The sequence below is a fragment of the Aphelocoma coerulescens genome, chromosome 13, assembly GCF_041296385.1.
Source record: "Aphelocoma coerulescens isolate FSJ_1873_10779 chromosome 13, UR_Acoe_1.0, whole genome shotgun sequence".
Classification (NCBI taxonomy): Eukaryota; Metazoa; Chordata; class Aves; order Passeriformes; family Corvidae; genus Aphelocoma; species Aphelocoma coerulescens.
The window spans coordinates 16,304,525-16,326,551 of NC_091027.1; the positions used below are offsets into that span (position 1 = coordinate 16,304,525).

Genomic DNA, 22,027 nt, shown 5'->3' on the forward strand with positions numbered 1-22,027 from the left:
GATGCTGCGAGGGATGAGGTGCCCGGGCAAGGCAATGGATCTAAAAGTGCAGATTGCACTGAAAGCTTCCCTCAAGCCTGTGGCCTTCCCAACTGCACTTCTGCCGTGGTTCTGCATTGTTTCAGTGTGCTGCAGAGAGCCCAAAGTGGAGCACGTGCTTTCAGATTCACACTCAGCACATCAGTTCATCTTGCAGAGACAGTGCTGAGCACAGGAGTTTATCCAATGAATCAACAGTGCAAAACAGGTATCCCGAATTTTTAGTAATTCTCCTGGTACAGACCTCATCTAAAGACAGCTTTTCTTACACAAACATGAAAGTTCTCCATACTTACCACCATACACAAAAGTGAGCTCTGCTGCTCCCAATCACCATACACACAAGATTTTTTGCAGCTTGGAGATGTCCAGATTTATTTACTCTATTTTCCATAGGAACTGCTTTTTGCTGCACAGAAATATTGGCTTTCTTTTGCAGTGCTGTTCAAAATTTAGGCGGGGGGGGGATTAGCACTAATTGTTATGGAACATGTAAACACGTGTTCTAAAGCAGGTTCTTCTCTTCAAAACAATGCTGATGTTTGGGGGGTGTTGGGGAGGGGAGGAGTTGGGGTTCTTTAAGATCTTGTATAATTTAAAGGCCACAAAACCTGGCTGCTCTCTGCTTCACATCTCACATTTGTGTAAAAGGAACAGCAAACTCTACAGTGCATTTCACAGTCATTTTGTACATGTGGCAGTGACATGGACATAATGTGGTGGGCAGCAGAGAACTGGACAGAATATATCCATCCTAAACCACTTGGTTACCACATCCAGCCCTGACCTACTCCTAAGTCTTCCTACCATTGCACACACCTGTTTCCCCTGACACTGACAAATGCATGTAGAGATACCTCAGACTTCATCTATAAATCTCAGCTGTTGGTCCATCTGCATGCACACATTTCTCCCTGTTCCAGGATTTGCTGCAACAGCTGCAGCCAGAAACGGGTGCAATTCAAAACATTTTCATGGTTTTGCTCACATTTTCACTTTTTTGCAAACTCAGAAATGCCTGTGCGAACAGAGGGGGTGGGCAGGACCTGGGGAGCTTGAGCCTTCCCCTCTCATGTCAGAACTGCTGCTTCTTTTGGCTCCCCAGCCTCAGGGAGCAGATAGAGCCAGCTGGCTGGGAAACCTGTGCCAGTGTCTCATTGCTGTCACAGGGAAGAATTCCTTGCTAATATCCAATCTAAACCTGCTCTCTGACAGTTTGAAGCCATTCCCTCTTGTTCTGTCCCTCCAGGCCCTTCTAAATCTCTCCATCTTTCTTGTCATCTCCCTTCAGGTACTGGAAGGCTGCAATTAGGTCAGCCCAAAGCTTCTCTTCTCCAGGCTGAACAATCCCAGCTCCCTCAGCCTTTCCTGGTAGGCACGTCCAGTGTCCTGGAACAGTTCACTCCACCTGTGTCCCACTCACCTTCCCAGTCAGACCACCAGCCTGGCACGCTTGCCTGCTGGCAGGCAGGAGGTCTAGGCAGGTCCTCTGGCTCCTCCAGACAGGGATTCATGCCAGGCTGATGGAGGGGGCTGCAATGAGGAGGTGTTTTGCACCCCAGGCTCGTGGCAGAGGGAAGCTTTGTGATGGCTGAAATGGATCAATCCCATGCAGTGCTGTGGAGTGCAGCAGAGCTCTCCAGCTCGCACAGGACAAGCTCCATTGCAAGCAATTTATCCAGAGGCTACCACGCAAATAAACCAGAGTGAGACAGCCCTGAGATGGCAGCTGTAGGCTGAGCAAACTGGCACAGCATTTTTCTCATAACCTTCATCATCATCCTTCTGTCTGCTCTCCACACATCCTCCCTGGTCAGGGCAAGGGGCTACAGCTGAGCACCCTGAACTGCTGTGAGACTCCCCAGGATAGCTGAACTGGGGACACAAGTTTCTTTGGAAAATCTCATTCCAAATGTGCCTCTTGAACCTTTCTGAAAATGCTGTTTCTCAGCATCCAGCAAAGTCCTGCATTTTCTTTATCTGCAGTGACTTTCTGACTGTGATGTATTGTAGTTATTTTAAAAAATGAACAGACAAAAACATTTAATGTAAAGTATTCCTGTAGGAGTAACACCTCAAGCAAGATGACTCTCACTGAACTGTAGATTTATAGGATGGTTAAAAAGGATAAAAGCCTTAGAAAACGGCTGTGAAAACTGTGCCTGTGCTCTCTTGGACTTCAGATTGCCCAAGAACGTCGATAAGATGCTTAGTTGCTGCACATTATTCCCTCAAAATACGCTCTCTGGGACACAGAGCATGCTCCAAGGCAAGAAACAAAGTGGAGAATTGACATCTGAGGACTAGCAAGATAATAAACTGATGATAATTTTGTTGCTAATCAATTGTACTGACAAGAGCAGCACTTGCAGGGCTCTGATTCAGGTTTTTCCCAGGGCATACAGGGAGCAGTGCAAGACAGGGGGTCACGATGGGGACAGAGGACACTTGTGTGTGTGTTAGGAGCTGGGTGGCACGTGGGATCTCCAGGAACAGAAAGTCTGTAAATGTTCCACAAACTCCACAGCCATTCACCTTCTCCAGTACTGCATCAATAAAACTGATTTTGTCGGCATCAAGAGTCCAAACACGTAACAACAGAGTATTCCAAATGGGCTGTGGATGAGCATGCAATTAGCTTTAGGAGATGCCAAGGGTAACCTGTGCTGTGTCCAGGGGAGAGGAATAACCCTGCCCTGCTAAACCACCAACACCCTGTAATTACCCAGCCACACCAAGGCGTAGCCATCCCCCTGTAATTCAGTGGTCAGCAGTTACTGGGTCACTGAAGGGAAGCTGCAGAATGTCTGTGGAATTTAAAATGCTGCTAAATACTGGTTTGGGGGTCGGGTGAGTGAGAGGTGGAGGAGGAAGCAGAGAGTTGGGTAAAATAAGTAATCTTTCACTTATCATTTTTATATTGCTGTCACAGCAGGAAGGAAACCACTGCTGAATAAGTGAGGTGAACAGAGAAGCTAAAATTCAGATCTAGACTCCTCCCAGAAGAGGCTGAAGCGGTACATTTATCCCTCTGCTCACGAGGACACTTCAGCTCAGCGTGAGGAGCCAGGTTCCAGAGGCCACCCCTCAGAAGGGTCACTTCTACCTCACAGGGTGGTGACCAACACACCCCTGGCCACAGCCTGATGCGTGCTGGGGGAAAGGGACCATCCTCCAGAAAAACAAGAAGCCTTTCACCCAGTAAACCTACACTGCTCCACGATGGCTTAGCCAGCAGCAGCAGAGCCACTTCGTGTGCTGCTGTGGGAACAGGCTGAAGACAAAGCTGCTCTCCCAATGGATACCTGAAAATCCTGCTCTCTGTTTCCAAGCAGAGCAGTAGGAAGGCTCCAAGTATGAATTAAAATTCAATTTGTAAAGAAACCAAGAATTAAATATGGTGTAAAAATGGAGGATATGCTAGATGACATTGCATATGAATGTCAGCTGTGTTCCAGGGTGTTTACAGCCAGGCCATGGACTGCAACTTTAATTGGATCACAAAGTAGAAAATGAAGATATTTCACTAACCAAGATGAATGGTATGATATTTGTCCTCCAGATTGGTGATGATCATTTGTGGAGATGAATAAACAGCAAAGTTAAGATGAAGTTTCAGTTTCCACAGGCAAGAGGGAAGCATAAATATAAAACTTTATCCCAGATTTCTAAATTGTTCCACAAATCACAAGTGGAAAGAATCCAAATGTGCAGACTTAGGAAACATGTAAATGTTCCTGCTGACCACGTTTAACTTTCAGGATCTCAGCTGCACCAGGACTGAAATAGCTGCCAATGTGTTTTACAAAACCTTTACAACCAGCCAGCCCAAAGCCTGGCAAGTTATGAGTAAACCTCCAGGAGGATTTTACAAAGACCTGCAAAGTTGATTCAGAAGAGAGAAGAGAGGAGACAGAGGTAGATCTTGATCTGATGTAGAACAGGCAGCTATGAAATACAGGTGCCAGCCCAGCTTTGAACAAAGAGTTTCTTAGAAGCAAAGATGATTTTGGACATGGTTCTGTCTTCTGGGAAGAGCTACAAGCCATAGCTGTGCCTGTGGAGCTGGGCCCAGGAGGCAGCTCTACACTGGGTGAGCCTCCAGCACCCAGCAGAAGCTCTCAGACTTCCTTACTCTCTTGGATATTGCTGCACTCTTCACCCAGGTGTGCCAGCAGAGAGGAAAATCTGGCTGCAGAGGCTAAATGGTCCATGGATTCTATTGACAGGGATTCATTCTGGCTGTGGAACAAGAGTTTGATGTGTTCTGTTCTCACTAAGGCAGGGACAGAGACTCCTGTGGTCTGTGGCTCTGCAGGTACCTGTACCACAGGAGCCACCTGACAGCTACTGCCACGAGTTTGTCTATGGAGACATGGAGTCATGAAGACCTTGATGTGAAAAACATTTTAGTGAGAGGATTTAATGACTCATCACCCATGGAAATAATTCTCTCTGTTCTCCTCTGCCAGGGCATTCCTCTGTTTCACACAGTGATTGCAAACAATCACTGTCCCCTCTGCTCACTGCCATTATTAATTCTCTGCAGTTTAAATTTCAACTGATTTAAACATTTAATGTCCCTCTATAAGGGTTTCTTCTCACAGTTAAAGCCTAAACAATATGATCTCCTAACCTTGATCCATCAGCCTTATGTGTGGATGGAGTCAGGACAGACTGGGGGTTCTCTGAGCTACCCCACTAATACAATTCCCAGTGAGTTCCTCTGCACCCATCTGTTAGAAAATAGTGACAGTGTGAGCATGACATGGAAAAAAACCTCCATCTTTAACATTTTCTCTTCATTTTCAAGCAGGGGTGTATATATCCAGGAGGGCTGGCAGTAGGCACCTGCTCATATGGTTGGAACAGCAACATAAAGAAACATCACATGTGAGAAAACCTAACTAAATACACCTAATTTTCATCTTAATGACTGCAGTGGTCTAGCAGGTGTTTTGAGCAATCAGAGAAAAACAGAACTCCAGAGCTACCTGTCAAAGAGACAAAGACAGCCTGCACTCCTGGAGAACATGGGGACTTTTACCTGAGCAAAACCTGAATAAGGGTTTAAACCAGAGAGGTAGGAAGCTGCTCCCAAAAGGAGAGCACACAACATCTGGCACGATGCTGGGATGCTGCACCATCTCCATCTGTGGCCCAAATTCAGCAAAGTATCTGCCAGATCTCTTCAGAACAGCATCTTCAATTTAGCTCACTCTGCAGAGACTCTGGCTCAGCCCCGGGATATACCTACTAAAAGTCATTGTAATACTTAATATTCATATTAAAGAATCAGGAGGATCCAATCTAGGCCTGAAAACCTGAAATACCCCAAATACATTTAAAACAACACCAATATAGGTGTCCTTATTTAAGTATCTGTCAAATGCTGGCAGTGTTCTCAAAACATGAATCAGGACAGAGCTATTTTATTTCCAGTGGAAATGCCTGAACCTCATTTAATCTGTTTCGGCTTTTGACCTGTCAGAACCCATATGGGATGAAGCACTGAGTGAATTATAGAACATCAGCAGCTTCTACTGTGCCCTAATTGATCAAAGTAGAAGGTAAGCATTTGCAGGGTCCACACTTGAGTGAAATGCTTTTTCTACTCAGAAAAACAGCAAGTTCAGTGCAAGCTTTTCTTCAGTGCTGCTGCTATCTATATTACCCAACTGTGACCTGAAAGTGAAAACAGCTATAAACATGTATGAATCATCTTCTTATATGAATTTTATCCAAGTTCAGACAGGTAGCCTGGATTGTTAAGTTGTTTTTACCTTACTATGCTGTGGTTAAAGCAGACTTGAGGTAAGGAAATGTACATGTGTCAGTTTTAAAGCTGGCATTGTTCCTCTAACATTGTTCCTCAGTCCCATAAAAAGCTGGATTCTGCAAGCTGGGGAAAAAAACCCACATGCTGTTTACTCCTGCCATTAATGCTCTCAAAAGGCATTTTCCTGACATAAAACTCATTTTCACCTCTGTTTTGGTTTTGCAGCATGGCAGCAATAACCTTTCAGCCTGTGGGACACCACCTCATGAAACGTGCTACAAATCAGCTTCGTGGGGGGAGCATCCCACTGCTGGCTGCAGCTGGGGCCCTGGCACCCAGGGCTTCCAAGAGGGAAGGAAACCCTTTAGCATCAGGTGAAAGACCAAAATAGAACATTTTGGGTTGTCGTTTTAAAAAGAGCCTGCTTGGATGTTGGAGTCTGGGAGGATAAATCAATGGAGGTTTCTACTTCGGGAGCCAATTTGGAACAAAAGGCAATGTAAAAACATTGAGCTGCCCCAAGGGCCCCACAAAGCCCATTTGCATCTTGTCTGTATGCTCCATGCAAGGGAGTCTAATTCCAGCACTTGCCAGCTATTAGCACGTGCTAATGAGACTCCCGAAATTGCCAGTTCAGGATGAGGACGGCAGGATTCCTCACAGAGCAGTGGGAGAGGAGTTCTGGCAATCAAGGAGCCATCGTGAAGAGGCATTTCTCCTCTGGTTACCACTAATTAAAGCCTCTTTTTTGGCTCTTTTTAAAAAGCCTCTATTTAAACCCACCATTTGTGGTGGTCCAAGCAGCCAGAGGGGAGGCAGGATGGGTTTGAGGGACAGTCACAGGAAGGGTCACAGAGAGGGTCCCAGGTTTCCTGCACTGTACCTGCATCTCCTTTCAGGTCAGTCCTTACCCAGACCAGGATCCCACTGATGCTGGGACACTGACTGAATAGAGACCCAGAAAAATTATCCACCTTGACCAAAATGAGCTAGTTATGTCTATAAGTGAGACCTGTAGGAAGTAGAAACCCGAAACTGGGAAGCACCAAGTGCAAAGGCTTTGGGGTGTTTACACTCACTGAAGGCATTAGAGGACCGGTCACTGTAGCTGGACTCAATCCCCTATGCAAGGCTCTCCAGCCCCCTAGGAGAGGCAGGAACAGGAGTCCAGGAGGGGCAGAGTCTGATGCCCATTTGGCAGGTTCATCCTGTATCCTGCAGGGCAGTGAGGCTGGGAAGCCCCGAGGCAGTGGCAGCCACCAGCGTGACCTCTGTGCCACAGACTGTAAAGTGATTTCATTACAGTCACACCCTCGCTGTGATTTCCTCCGTGGTTCACGGAGACTCCCACCCCCCTCGCAGGAGTGGTGGGAAGATGCCCATCTCCTGCCCTGCACAGCACAGGGAAAATGCCCAAATTCTGCCCTGCACAGCACAGGGAAAATGCCCAAATCCTGCCCTGCACAGCACAATCCATTTCAGGACAGCAATGCTGGCAGGCCCAGCTCCACACACAGCACAGGCTCATCTCACACAGCACACCCACCACAGAACCTCGGGCCTCGTTTGCACTTTGCCTGAAAGGAGCAAGCAGCATTCAGTTCGATCAGAAGTGAAAGCAGATCCCATTCTAACAGATGGGGAGATAACAAGAGCCCCGGTTCTCCTCTTGGACACGATCACAGCTCCTCTTAGGACCAAGCAGAGCTGGGAGCGCACAAGACAGGAAGAGGGCTCTTGGAGAACAGAAGAACCTGCTTTAAGGACATGACACAGAGCTACAACAACAAGGAGAGAGAGAAGTAGAAAGAGACATACTGGAGAAGCTGACCATTGCGAAATGCTGACACCGGTCTCCTGTGAATTCGATCGGACACCTACCGGAAGAGAGAAAACCAGAAAGAGAGAAACAAGATAGCAAAATGACACCCAAACAGGCTGAACTGAGGCCCCTTCTGATCCCTTCCACGGCTCCTATCTGTCTGCTTTCAGCCTTCACCCTTACCTGCAGCCCTAAGCCCTACCCAAAGCTGACACCAAGAGCCAGCCCTGACTAGACCACTCTACATCCACCGCTGTGCCCGGGAGCTTTTAAGTAGTGTGGTGCATTTTTTGTCTTCAAACATACTTTGCTTAGGATCTGGCATGTACAATCGCAAAGGCAGTTTCTCCAAACATCTCTGTCCGAAGAATCCATTTGGACATCTGGAGGGGAAAAGGGGAGAAATCACAGAACATGTCTGGCACAGTTCTTGAGGCTAAGGTCAGAAATAAAAAGTGCATTGTGATGAATGGAAAAAATAAAGGCTTTACATGCGTATTTACTCTTTGCTTTGCTTTGCTTTAACAAGGCACCTGCAACATCAGTGTTCCAGCTCTGGTTTTAGGCCTGGGTCTTCAAGCAGGCAGCCAAACCCCTCCTGCTCTGTCCTGCTCTGCCTGCCTCCTTCCTTCTCACCTGCTAGAAGCACCAGCTGGCAGGAAGACTGAGATGGGCTGGATGCTGCTTTCAGAGACTCCGTGGAGCTGCTCTGTAGACTGGCAAGAGGCACCACAAAGCAGTGAGCAGCTGCTCAGGCGACAGCGAGCGGTGGGTGTGGAAAGCATCTCCCCGTTCTGACCCCAGAAGTACCCACGGGGTGTTCACGGGGTGGTTAGAGAGAAAGCACGTGCAGAGTCTCTGTGTTAACAGAGAGGAAGGGACAGAGAAGAAAGCTGGGCTGAAGGGGTCTCACACGCTGTCCAAATGTGAGGCTCTCTCCGGCTGTCCTGGCCTGGGTCACTTGATGGGCTGGGATGTGCCAGCTCCTGGGCACCAGTTACACCTTCACATGATGCTCAGGTGGCAGGGAAGGTGCCCTGCAGTTGAGGGCCACCAGGCGTTGGCACCAGCCCATGAGTAGCTCCCCAGAGCACTCCCCAGCTGAGCCAGGTTTGGGGAGCACAAGGACATGGGCAGGGGTGCTACAGGAGCTGCAGAACCACCCAGGGTGAGCAGAACTTGCTCCCTCTGCATTGTGACCCTCTGCAGCTGCAGGTGAGCCTGGGAAGTGATGGGAGCCCAGCCTGGCATGGTCAAACCCTTCTCCCCCAGGGACTTGTCTCCCCCCCTCACTTCACATCTTTTCTTCTGGATATTCCTTGGACAGTCCTGCACAGTATCCCAAGTTTTCTTGAAGTCCCAGCTCTCCCCTCCCTGTCCCACAACTCACTCCCTCCCTTCTCAACAGACCTCTCTTTCCTCCAAACTTAAGAGGGCTTTATCTTTATAGCATTTTAACATTTGTTTTTCAGCTTTCTGTGAGTGGAGCTGCAGGCTCTGCACCTGGTACATGTCAGACCTTCCTCGCTCTCAGATGCCACCCACGAGATCTCACTGTCCCACAGTGACCTGCAAGTGGTCAATGGGAAGGGACTGAAAGACATCTCAGTAAAATGCAGATAAATCAGAGGTCAAGTCTGATGTCAGTGGCTCAGCTCCCAGCCAGTCTCCTGCAAAGGACAGCAAGAGGCTGGAGTAGCCACAGCACAGCATCAGGCAGCTCCCAGCCTGTGCATCTGGTGGGGTGGGGCAGGTCCAGGTCCAGGTCCAGGTCCAGGTCCAGGCTCCATGCAGAAAACCTTGATTTTTAATAGTTGTACTTCATCATGGACATACACTGACTTGGCTTTGGCACTTGATTTCTTGCTGGATTTCACTGCAGTTTGGGTAAGCCCAAGCTATGCAAAAAAGCTTGTGGCATCCTCACTGCCCATGACCAAATGTGGGTCAGCATCTGGGTTTTTGGGACCTGTGCTCACACCTCCAAGTGGGAGTGTGTTGGGCTATTTGTGCACCCCGAACTGCTCATGGAGAACTTTAGGACATGGCTCTGCATGAGGCTGCACTGAGCTCTCCAGTCATACACTTCAGTTTCTCAGTGTCCAAGTCACTTCTGAAACTGAAAATTGGACTCACTGGTCAGGAAAATATCTTTGAAAAATTGGCTCTTTTTTCTCATTCTTGGACATTCATCTTGGGGCAGAAGAACAGGAGATGTACCAGCCACACCAAGCCAGCTCCCAAGGAAAGCTCAGCCCAAGGAGTGACCATCAGACATGGGGCGTGTTGACCTTCCCTGCAATGAAGCAGAGGAAGCTGGTGCTGGGGAGTGAAGAAGATGCCCCATTGTCAATCAAAAAGCACAAACCATGAGGCACTGGGTGGCACAGACTTACAAAAACAGCCCTGGGGAAGCAGGACTGGAGAAACCCTTCAGAAACTGCACTGCAGCTTGAGCAAGCAGTCCAAAAGAGAAGGTGTCTTCCCAATCCTTTTTGAAGCTTATTCACCACCTCTGATAGAGTCAGGAACTTATTCACAGAGTCTTCAAGGGCATCCAGTTTAGCTTGCAACGTGCTTCCCATCTGTCTGGGATCTGAGATTTCCTGGATATTGTGAGCACACTGAAGGGCTTCAAGGGTGCTGCTGAATGAAGCAATTGTCCCACCCACCCCAAAAAGGGGTGTTTTAGCAGAAAGGAGCTAAAACTATCTCAGGGGCACATCTGCAAGAGGTCAGCCAAGGCTGGAACTCCAGTGTGACTCAGGCTGCATGCCATTAAGGAAAGACCGAAAATTATGGGAAAACTGGCGGAAGGAAATAAAAGCCCAGAGAAAGGAATTGATAAGAAGTGAAAAAGCAAAACAAAAAGGTGCCAAAGAAGCCTTAATGCCATGACAGCTACCACGTAGCCCATCTTCAGATCTCTGCAGTCAGCCGAACGTGGGTGGGGAGAGGAGCTCTCTAGACAGAAGGCAGTAGACAACAGTCTAGGACAGCTCAGCCTTTTCATCTTTAGTTACTCAGTGAATCAGCACTGGGAGAAGTGACAGATAAAAAGCCCCCCTGAACAAGAGCACCTTCTGTCACCTCCCAAGCTCGTGTACAAGCTGTCAAGACACAATGTGCCACCCCGGCACACCTGGGTTCTGGCTCCTCGTAAGCAAGGCTGCAGGCAGAAGCAGTGACCAGGAGACCTTTGAGAGCATGCAGTGCTTTTGGTTCCTTTTTTTAATCTGTCTCTAACTTCTAGGCTGCTGAAGATGATTTATTATTTATCACTGTGGACCCAGATGTGACTTCAAGGAAAGACATTTCCAGCGTGCTTGGCACATGGGTCTCCCAGTCTGGACAGGAAGAGCAGTGGAGATCATCCCTTCTGCATTAAAATCTGCTGCCTGTGCTAAGGGCAGCGCTTCTGCAGAGAGGGATATACCTGGAAGTTAAGGCTCACTGAAGTTGAGAGCTGTAAGCTGTGATCATGGCATCCTTCTGCCTGCATGTTTGACTCAGGAGGTTCTGGCTGGCTGTCCCAGCAAAACCAAGTCCCCCCTTCTTTGGAAAACTCTTGCAGGGACTACACAGATGGTGGACTTTCCTGCAGGTATCACCTCTGGACTTTATGGTGCTTTCACGGAGGCCCAATGGGTCTCTCCCCAAAGGCCAAGGGAAGGGGACAAGGGTGTGTCTGTAGGAAAGGTCCTGGGGAAGTACAAGGCTGCACCAACCTTTTGCAGACAGCACCTTGTCCCCTCTCTAGCCTGAGTGGAGACTCCCCAAACTGTCCTTGCTTAACTCCATCCCTCTGCATCTAATTGCTACCTCTGAAAACTACTTGCAAATGCCATTGATAAAACTGGTCAGGGGTTTTTCTGTCCAGATTCTGTTTTCTATTATTGCTGGAAAATGTCCAATTCTTTTAGTTTTGACCTTGAGACGTTTTATTTTTTTTTAAAAAACCCCATTTTGAAAACATCCGCAAGATTCTGCTCTTGGGTTCAGGATGAATTGCAGTGAGATATTTACATGGTAACAAAAATGCAGTAAGATGATCACTCAAATAAAGCATCTCAGAAAGTACAAACCAAAATAGTTTGAATGACTCATTTCTATGGTGTTTGCTGGGCACTTATTTCTGAAAATTGAGGAACTTCGACATTTTGCCCTGTATCACGGCAGGGCAATAATTATTGTTAATTATTATTTGCTACTATTAATTCATTATCATAGTGTTCCTGCTGGAAGCAAAGCTTTTTCTGTCCAGCTGTTGCTCTAAATCTTGCAAGGGTCAGCACATTTCCTTTGCACCCCCAGATCTTAATTAAAATATGCCAAATTTGGTAGCTCTCATAAAGCAACCCGTGCTACAGAAGAACGTGAATGAGCAGGTGCTTCAAAATAACGCGATAAAGACAAGCTGTAGCAGAAGGACACAATGCACTGATGTAAGCAAATGGAAAAAAAATGTTTCAAGCATGTTGCTTTTTTGTGGGAAGGGCTGAAAAAGAAGACAGTTCTGTCATTGTCCCCTGACCAGTCCCAGATGATCAGGCTCTGGAGAGCCGCAAAAGGCTGCACTCCATAAAATCACTGACGGGAAGAAAAGAAAGCAACCAGAATAAATGCAAAGGCCTTCTCCAGAGCAGCTAATCAAGGCATGTTTGCTGCAGAGTGGAGTCCAGACCTCAGGGACATCCACTGCTGGGCTCAGTGACGACAGCGGCGCGGCTCCGGCTGAGCTGTGGCAGCGCCGCAGGATCTGCGTCGTTGCCTTCACCGAGCCTTTGCTGCTGCAGGATCGGCTTCCACACTCTGATGGGCCTCAAGGGTCTGCTACGGTTACAGTGCATTGAGCAGGATGCACAGACGGGCCACTTGAACCTGAAACGGTACCTGATCTCATCACCCAAGATAAACAGCATGCAAAACCCAAGGAACGAGTCCTGGCTGGTTCAGGGGATTTGGAACAGGATGTGGAGATTTTCACCCCTAGCTCTTCATTTCCAAGGGCGTTGCAACACCTCCCCACAGAACTGCTCGTACATCCATGGCACAGTGACGTCCCTGTGGCTGTGCAATGAGCAGCTCGTGCTGACCAAATGCCACAGGGGAGGGGTGGAACAGCTCCGGATGCCACAGGGCAGCTGAGCAAACAGTGCTGCCAGCAGGACCACAGCTGTACAGGATCCCTGTGATGTTCACACCTTTGAATGGTGCACTGGGAAAGCACAGGGGAGCTGGCAGTGTGGCCAACCTTTCAGAACGATCTTTCCTTCTCCTGGGACAATCTGCAGGAAACAATACATTTGGAGGAGGTGAACATGTGATTTGGAAAGTTGGTGACTTGGATTCATCAGCTGGTTTAGAAATGAACTGATCTGTTCTCCTTTTGCTTTGTTTTGTTTCTATTCTCTCCTTGACTTTCACTTTTTGCCTGAGGTGCACCAGGCCTCTGACCTCACTCGCTCACGTGAGGCAGAGCTGTCACCCCAAGCACAGAGAGTCTGTTTATCTGTCAGCATTTGTAAATCCTCCAGTCTGATTCTTGCGAGCACAACTGGTCCAACATGACGTGGGGGTGTTGCTCTGTACTACTCTTTAAGTCTTCTGACCCCACACAAGATCCTGGCCCAGGGCAGATCACTTTGACTCCACTGGCCACATGAAAGAGACCTGAAGAGCGTTTTAGCGGGCAGAGAAGGCTCTGCAGGGATGAGACCTGACTTGCTGCTTTCTTTGGCTGGGAAGACCCCAACTGTACCTAACGTGTGCCAAGACCTAACTGGGAAAAAGAGCATTTCTGCTCTTTGGATGGCACAGATACCCTGTGGGGTATCCACAATAAAAGATTGGAGGAGCTTCCAACTGCTCTGAGTTGTGCCAAGGACTCTGTGGGCTCTAGGATGGAGGCAGATCCAAGAGCAGAGGCTGCCAGTCATCCCAATGCTGTGTCTGACTGGACACAACAAAGCAGGCACCACTGTTGTGTGTCCCAGCCCAGTGCAAGGCCTTGCTTGTGTGCATCCCTTCTGTGGCACCTCAATGTGCTCTACTCAAATCTGTCACTGCCCTGGAGTCCAGCTCCTAAGGCCTCTCTGAGCAAAATGGTTCAGAAATTCTTCCTCTCAAGTGCTTGGAGGTTTTTAATTTACAAGGGCTGCTGCATCAGTCCTGTCTGTGTGTGGCTCAGTCATTTCCCAGGTTTATGCTGAAAATTTGCAGAATATTTGAGGCAGATCCCACTTCTCTCATCTAACTTCCAGGTGGTCTGTTTGCAGTCAGGATAACAGCACAGATTGCTTTGTGTTCAGGTTTCCTTTGACACCAGCATGTGTAGAATTTACTTCAAATTAAGGACAAAATTATGGAAGAACATAATCCAGAAAGACACCGTTTCTGGAACAGCTCCAAGCCCATTCTGGGCTCTTCCTCAGTGAAGAAAATGCTTTGTCCAAGGTGTAGCTGAAGTGTGTTGAAAAGGGAGGGAGGAAGTGGGATTAAAGGCAAATACTTTGTTCCTCAGGATTTAAAAGACCAGGAGGACCTGGTCCTCAGGATTTAAAAGACCACATTTCTGGGAAGCCTGTTATAAAATAATAGTAAAAGGCCAGCTGCCAATTTAGGCAATATTTGTAGCAAATCGAGCATGAACCACATCAGGAGAAGAAATGATTTGAAAACTCATCTGCTGTTTTTGGTCCAGACTGCCAGGGGGAACATCTACAGGAAGGATTTCTGTGCTTCTGGACAGCTGCAAGAACGGAACCCACTCCAGGAAGCTGATCACAGGATGGTGGCAGGCAGTGAACAAGAACACTCTAAAATTCTAGTAACTGGCATTGGAGAGGCTGGCAACATCACATGGGTGCTGGAGGGGTAGAATCCCCTGAGCATTCAGTGAGGGAGGGCTGCAAGCTGGCACAGGGGGCCAGAAGATCCCCCCAGGCCCTGATGACTTATTAGAAGAGCAACATGGAAACAGCACATGGACGCTTGGTGTTCCTCACTGGAGCTGCTCACATGGCTCTTGTTGATCTCCAAAGCATTTGAAGAGGTTGTGAGCAGAACCTACTGATCTCCTCCATGCTCCTGGCTCAGAGGCACAGTGAGGCTGGAGGGCCAAGGCTGCTGTTGCAAAGGTCAGAAATGAAGGTCGATGCTGTATGTTTGCCTCCTTTCCTTTCTCCTCCGAGTCTATATTGCTGCATCTTTCACAAACACAGCAGCAGATCTCCTGTCCTGGTGCAATGAGGAAGCTGTGGAATGTCAATTCTTTCTTTGCAGGCAAAGGGGAAGTCTGTTTATTCATCAGCATCTCCCCCAAGAATCACCCATGTCACTGGGAGAGCCATTTTATGGGAAACACGTTTCAGTTCAAATGCTTCTGCATCCCTCAATAACTATTATCCTCCGGAATCCAGAAACTCTAAAATTACACCACTTCAAGAGCCAGGTTTTCTTATCTTCAGTCTGTGATTTAATGATAAAAGCACCCAAGGAGAATGAACATCCAGAGATCTCCTCAAGCAGTAAGATCAGAAGTGGCTGTGCTGTGTGGAAGGCACTGGGTCCCCCGGGTTTCCCTGAACATGGAGCCACATTTTCTGGCAGATGAACAGTGACAGTGCAGACCTTCCCAGCACCTCCTCCTGGGTAACACTTTCCTGCCCTTCCACACGTGCCTGCTCAATTCCCATCTGGTTTTAGCAATTGGTATCTTGGAACTCATGGGAAAAGGATATCATTTTACCATCTGCAAGTGAGGAATTCAGGCTTTCAAATGAGATGAAATAATTAGGGCTGTTTCGTGTGGCACGTAAAATCTTAATGGAATCCATCACTGAGCGTGGCCTCTGTTCATCAGCTGTCAGAGCAGCCTGGTTGGAAGGTAGGCTGTTTCTTCATGAGGCTGGAATTACTTTGGCTAAAACAGTCTGTCTGCTGAAAGATGTTTGACACCTACCACAGTGTCTTCCCTAGGCAAAGGTGATTCTTCTGTACGGCAGGATTTGAGGTAACTCTTGTTGTAATTGAAAATTGACCCGATTTGAATCTTGATCTGGATTTAAGTTCTTCCCAAAAGAAACAGCCTTGAAGTCTATGTTTCTGGCATGACCACTTTGCTCACAGATAGAGATGTTGATTCATAACCCTCCTCCAGACTTCAAGGGTTCAGCCCTTCCCAGAATGGAAAGACTGGAACTGCTGGGGCTTCCTGGGCTACAGCTACACCAGAATAGTGGCTGTGACTTTATCAACAATATGGGGCTTCCCCCATGTTTCCTGTGGGGAACACTGACAAGATGAGCCCACGGTGCCACCAGGAAGCCAATGGCAGGGACAACTACACTGAAGCACAGGGCTGTGGGGACAGGGGCTGCTCCTGCTCCTCTCACATGGCAAACGTGGAAGCCACAGCTTCTGGGGTCTGTCCTACCCAGCTCTTTCTGTGTCTAAGGGGCAAGTCTGGGAGAACTGGGAGATGCTCCTTCCACCACAGCTGACCCTGCACTGCAAAGCAGGAGCACAACAGCTCAGCAGGATACGTTTCCAGATAGCCTTTTCTGCTGCTCCCTGCCAAAACAATGGAGTACTGGGAGAAGGGAGGAGTTGTGCCCAGTGTGATCCAGCCCACAGGCTTTCCATAGGGGTGAGGGTTCAGTTCAGGTGCATCCTCCAAGGCCTGAGGAGCTGAGGTGCCTGATGAGCATCACATCCTGCAGTGCTGCTGGGCTGACATCCATGGATGTAAAGCTTTGGCTGTGTCTCCACTGAGAGGTCTCTGGGCTCCAAAGGGAGAAAATTGTCAGCTCTGGGCTTCTCCAAGCTGGGCAGTGATGCCTGGGTCACCAGGTGAGCTCAGAAGAGGATTCCATCTGCTCAGTGGATGCACACTCAGGGCACTCCCTCCTGCTGACTGTGCAGGAGCCCAGGGGCACGTACAGGTGTGCTCTGGGTGCCTGCACCTCCAGCACTGGCAGTCAGACTGCACAGCTTATCCACAGGCACTATCAGGCTTGGGGGGTGAGGTGTGAGATGCTATTGGGCTTTCTGGCTGTGAGCCAGGGGTGAAAAAGTCTCACATCCCCTTCCACATCCCTCAGGCTGTGCAGCCCCACTCCAAACCCTTCAAAGCAGTTCATTTTAAGGATAACTTAGCACATGTCTCTGTTTTTTATTGTGGGTTTGAAGGAGGAAACAAACATCCCACAGTGGCTACAAAGCTGCACAGAGAGGGGAACAGCTGGGTGTTAACCCTGGGCCCATGAGGTACAGGAGAGGTCGGGGCAGGTCTCAGGAAGGGACCCCTCCAGTAAACGGGGAGGGAGGAGGCTGTGCCCTGGGAAGGTCCCCCTGACTGGAGGATAGGACGTGTCAGCTCAGGGAGAGCAAAAGGGACCCAAATTTCTCTGAAGCTGCAGAGGAGAAAGGGGGAAAAGGGAAAAGAAACAGCCAGGACAAACATATTCTTAGAGGGAGAAAAGCCAGGAAAAGTGAGCAGTGACACGCACACAAAAAAGGAAAATACGAATCCTTGCCCCCCACCCTTGCCCCTCTAGTGCCCCTCTCTGAACCTGCACAGCTCAAACTGCAATTGCCAGGAGAACTTCAGAGCTCCCCCCCACTCTGGCAGTTGCACAAAGGTCTCCTCTCCCTCCGCCAAGGAATTTCCATATTGACACAAGAACTCCACTCACTTACTTGCACGACAGCTGATTAATCCCCTCGATGTAGTAGCACACCCCTCCATTGACACAATAGGACTTGGCTGTTTCGTTGCATTTTCTGGCATGCCCGGACCAGGAGGAGAGAGTTGTGGTTACTGCAGGGGAAAACAAAAACACACACAAAAAGGATATATTGTTATTTCCTTTGTTGGGCAATTCTGCTTCCTTAGATGATTTTCTACAAGTTCATTTGCCAAAGTAAAATCCCCAGAACTACAAACCTCAGCCTGTGCCTTTAGACCCACCTTCAGGTCCCGGGGCTGCAACTTGACCCTTCCTTTCCCAGCAAAAGGGGCCAAGTGAGTGAGGAGTTGAAGACTCATCTTCCTCTACACAGCCAGCATGTAGAACAAGATCATTTTTTTGGCAAGCTGTAGGGAAGTGCCCCTTTCCCGCTGTCCTTGCCCCCCGTCATGCTCGGCACGCTGTGCCAGCAGGCAAGCAGGAGGTCAGGAAGAAGAGGAGCTGCAGAGTCACAGAGCCACAGTGACGTGCTGCTGAGGCCTGAGTACACCAGGACACTGGACCCAGACCCAGAGGTACTGCAGGGGACTTGGCATTGCTCCTCACCTCTGTCAGGGAATGAGTTTCCAGAGCCAGGAGCAGGCCTGGCACAAGCAAGAGCAGCTCCATCTGTCCCTCCCTGCTCCTGAGCCTTGCTGTGTGCTGCCACAACGGGGCTGCCCCAGCAGACCCAGCAGAAGTCAGCCAGCCCCAGCTCGTGCTATGAGGGAGGCAGCCAGCATGACTCAAGTTCCTGGGATACAGGTGCTTCTCCAAATCTAAACTTCTTTCTAGAGAAAAGCTTTACAGTCCTGTGAGCTACAAGAAAACCTGAAGGTAGTCTGCAGAATTTCACTGTAATTCCTGTCTCTGAGAGACTCGGATAAACTTACAGCCCAAAGCAGAGTCTCCAAAGGTAAAACAAAGGCTTCTAGCAAGGAAAATACCTGTTGTTAGAGCACTGATACAGGTTACAGAAGGTGAGCAGCTTTGGGGAATACAGACCCATCTTCACATAACTCAAAGAAGGGCTGGGCACTCAAAAGCATGAATTTTTTACAACTGAACTCTTAATCTCATTAAAAATAGTTGCCTTTCCTGGACTACCCACCTTGCTCAGACCCTCTCACAATTACACCTCCAGCAGTGTGGCTAGTACCTCCTTGGCAGCACCTTGTATGCTGTAGTCAAGGCTTCTGAGGAGATACTCTCTTCCATCCTGTTTTCCAAAGCATGAACGAGCCTCGTGGAGAGGTTAGTGACACCATCCCTGAGACTGAACTCCTCACTGACACAGGATTCGAGGAAGAAAGTTTGAACCAGAGCCAGGCAGGAGCCAGTCAGAGACACAGGAGGAGCAGCAGGGCAAGCTGTGGCCTATCCCAGAGGGAGCCAGGGCTGCTCCCCACTCCTCGGCACCCCCTGTGCTCATCCCACCTCTGCAGGGGCTCCGAGGCTGCCTCTGGCTGCAGCCCGCACGCCAGAGCCAAGGGCTGTATTCCCATGATCCAGCTCCAGCCCAGCACCTGCTGGGAACATCCAGGCTCTCCCAGGCAAAGGAGGGCTCCCAGCACCTCTCACATGTGGGTGATGCTTGGCACACGAGCAAGCAGACAAGTTTGTTCTGGCTCTCATGCTTTTGGGTCTCTCTGCCTGCATGGAGTCCATGCCTCTCCGAAGGAGGAGTTTCCCACTGGGCTGTGCCCAGGTGGAGCAGCCCACGCTGTTACCTGTGCATGGCTCAGGGCAGGGCCAAGCTCCCTGCTCAGTTTGTTTGAACCCTGCATTGTCCCATCCATTGTCTTCCATTCCTATAAGGAAGTGGACGACTCCCACTGCCTGACAGGCCGGGGTTGTGCACGGAGCAGAGCTATTTCCATGCTTTGCCTTGAATAACCATTGCCTCTGGCTCTGTCTTTCGCAGCTATCCAGGGCACAGCAAGTTGTCCCAAAGTGCTCTGCAAACGAGACTTGGAAAACACTCCAGCAAAGACCCGAAATGCTCACAGTCCTGGGACAGCAGCTGCTCCCTGAGGGCACGTCCTGCCAGCCAGCTGGGAGCCAAATGTGGACAGCAAGCAGAGTGCACACACTGGAGTGGTGGAGCAGAGGATGGTTCAACCAAGCCTCCAGTGAAACTCTTGCAAAAATCTGAAAACTCCCAAACTTCTACAGGAAATTCAGCACTCCCTTCCAGTTAAGATTAATGGTAACTAAAAGCCAAAGCCATTATGAGTCTGTGTAATTTATCTGGGGAATGCAGACTCATTATACAGACAAGGCTTTATAATTTATACCTTTACAAGATAGTAGCACATTTCTATTCAGAAGAGGAGAGCTTTGGGTCTCTGGTAAGTGTGGATCTCTGCAAGTGTACCATCAGATCAGGGAGCACTGAAACTTCATCAACCAAAGCACTGGTGCAAATTGGAAGGCACATGGATGAAGAGCAAGCACAGGCTGCAGGGAGCTGTCACCCCTGCAACCATCAAATACACCACTTGGTAGCAAGCAAAACGATCCATCTGGCAAAGTCTCGCATCATAAACCCTACAGGAAATGATTCTGGAGCAAGCCTTGCCACAGCAAGAGAGGGGCAGAGAGGGAGAACTGAAAACAGAGCCCAGAAACCTCCCCAAAGGAAACTCCCCCTAGATTAGAAGACACCCAACCCACTGAGAAGGGTGGATGGGAAGATGCAGTGCTGTGTGGTGTGATACCAGGGTGGATTACAGTGCTCATCAGCCAGAGATTGCATGGGATCTTCATCCCATAGAAACAGTTTTGCCCTTTTTAAACAGATAAAAAAGACATGATTGAGGCTGGGGCATGTTGGCCACTTCTAGGGGACAGCTGTCAGTAGAGCTGTGCCTGTCAGGAGAATGCATGGCTGATCACCTCTGCTAGAAGCACCTTGCAAATGTCATTATCCTTTAAACCCTGTTTCCTGCAAGTGCCTTGCCTTTTATCCCAAAGAAGCACAAAGTGTTTTAAAACTGACTCATGGAATCATATTACTACGGTCCATTTGTCAGCACAGAGATGTGGCAAAGGCCACAGAGAGAGGCAGTTCCCTGAAGAGAGAAGAGAGCATTAGGAAATGAGGCCATTTTAGACTAAAAGCTGAGCACTACTGGGCAAGCCAAAGCCCTGCCTTGCCCCCAACAGTGGCAAAGCTGAAGAAAGAAGATCAGCATGAGCACACAATGATAATCTTCCTAAGGCCACCCAGGATGGGGGGCTCAGAGACACCCCAAGACAGCCACAGTGTCCTTACATTTAGTGGCCTTTGCTGGATTCTTCCAGCAACACGTTTAGTTGCTGTTTGAACAAATCTAATCTTGTAGCATCCACAATATTTGTGACAAGAGCTCCAGTGCTATGCACACAGCGTGCAAGGGCACATCTCCATTCAATTCTTTTAACCTGCCCTTTTCTGGCTCCTGAGTTACAAAAAACGGGTCATTATCCCCACTTGTTTCCCCTGTGCCACCTGTGGCATTACAGGCAGAGCAAGCATCTGCTTTCCTAGCTGGGAATCTCTTTGTATTCCTTTTTTTGGGTCATCCCTGGTTCTGGTTTCCTCTTTGGAAATAGCGAGACCATACATCACACATGGTATTTATGGGATATCTATTCCAGTCACAGGAATTCCTGATGTTCTTATTGAGGTTTGATACACTGAGTACAGATCTTTATCTCTTATAACCCTGAAATCTCACTGCTGTGTGGTAACACATAGTCTAGAGCCTTCCAAGGTGCCTGATCACCCTGGGACGTTGCTGCAACTGGGACTTCACATTCATGATAGCAACTATTTAGGGAGCAAGGATGGAGAGACCTGCCACGCTCTAGTGGGAGGACAAAGGGAAGCAAAATGTCTCATTTAGAAAATGTTAATTGTGCCTGGGCTGAAACGTGGCCCTCTGACACCATGTGGTTGCAGATCACACATGAGCACCTCAAAGCATGATGCCAAAGGAGATTTCAGTGGGTTTCCACCCCATTAGTGGGAGAATTATCCCAGATTCACAAGTTACTTGGTGTTTAGCTCTATTCCCCATCAGCCTGGGCCACTGCAAGTACTTTAACAACTGCATGCCTGGTCCAGAGTCATCTGCACTGGGATGTCTGACATTGGTATAGTGAACCTCACACACAGCTCATTTACAGCCATGCAGGTACTTTCACCTCTGTGCCAAACACTACACAGCTGTGCCTGGTGATCCAGAAATTACTTCCCACAGCTATTTCACATTAACTGCTGCACAGTACACAGCACATTTTACCCCCCCTTGGCTGGTTGGTTGGCAGAGTAAGTCCTTCTTTCAGCCTCCAACACAACTCCATCTCTCCCAAATGGCTTGGAAAGTTGTAAAGCTGCTGAGATAAGTGGAGAACTGAATAAGCAAGGGGGCAGTTTTTGGGTGGTAGCAGGGTGGAACAGGACTCATGGAGGCAGTGGGATGTGATGAGGGGGTTGTGCAGTAACACCAGTCATGCACCAACAGCCTCCCCAGGTACTTCAACAAATTAAAAGCAGAAAACAAGGAGTGTGCACGAGGCAAGCTATGGAAAGCAAGAGGTGGCATTTCCTTTCGACCAGAGGGAATGAGCAAGGCACCCCTGAGACACACAGTGGCAAACTGCTCAGAA

At 48.8% G+C, this 22,027-nt stretch overlaps 1 protein-coding gene across 7 annotated transcripts in view; it reads right to left on the minus strand.

The window, feature by feature from the left end:
- NRG2 (neuregulin 2) overlaps positions 1 to 22,027 on the minus strand; it is a 154,621-nt gene that overhangs the window by 12,360 nt on the left and 120,234 nt on the right. For 5 of the 7 annotated variants that reach the window (XM_069028794.1, XM_069028795.1, XM_069028793.1 and 2 more), the window contains 2 exons: positions 17,343 to 17,463; positions 7,947 to 8,023 (listed from right to left, as the gene is read on the minus strand). In XM_069028794.1, the coding sequence (XP_068884895.1) occupies positions 7,947 to 8,023; positions 17,343 to 17,463 (198 nt within the window). Of the gene's footprint in view, positions 1 to 7,636; positions 7,696 to 7,946; positions 8,024 to 17,342; positions 17,464 to 22,027 lie in introns of all 7 variants that reach the window. The other 2 variants (XM_069028796.1, XM_069028797.1) reach the window with 1 other exon arrangement.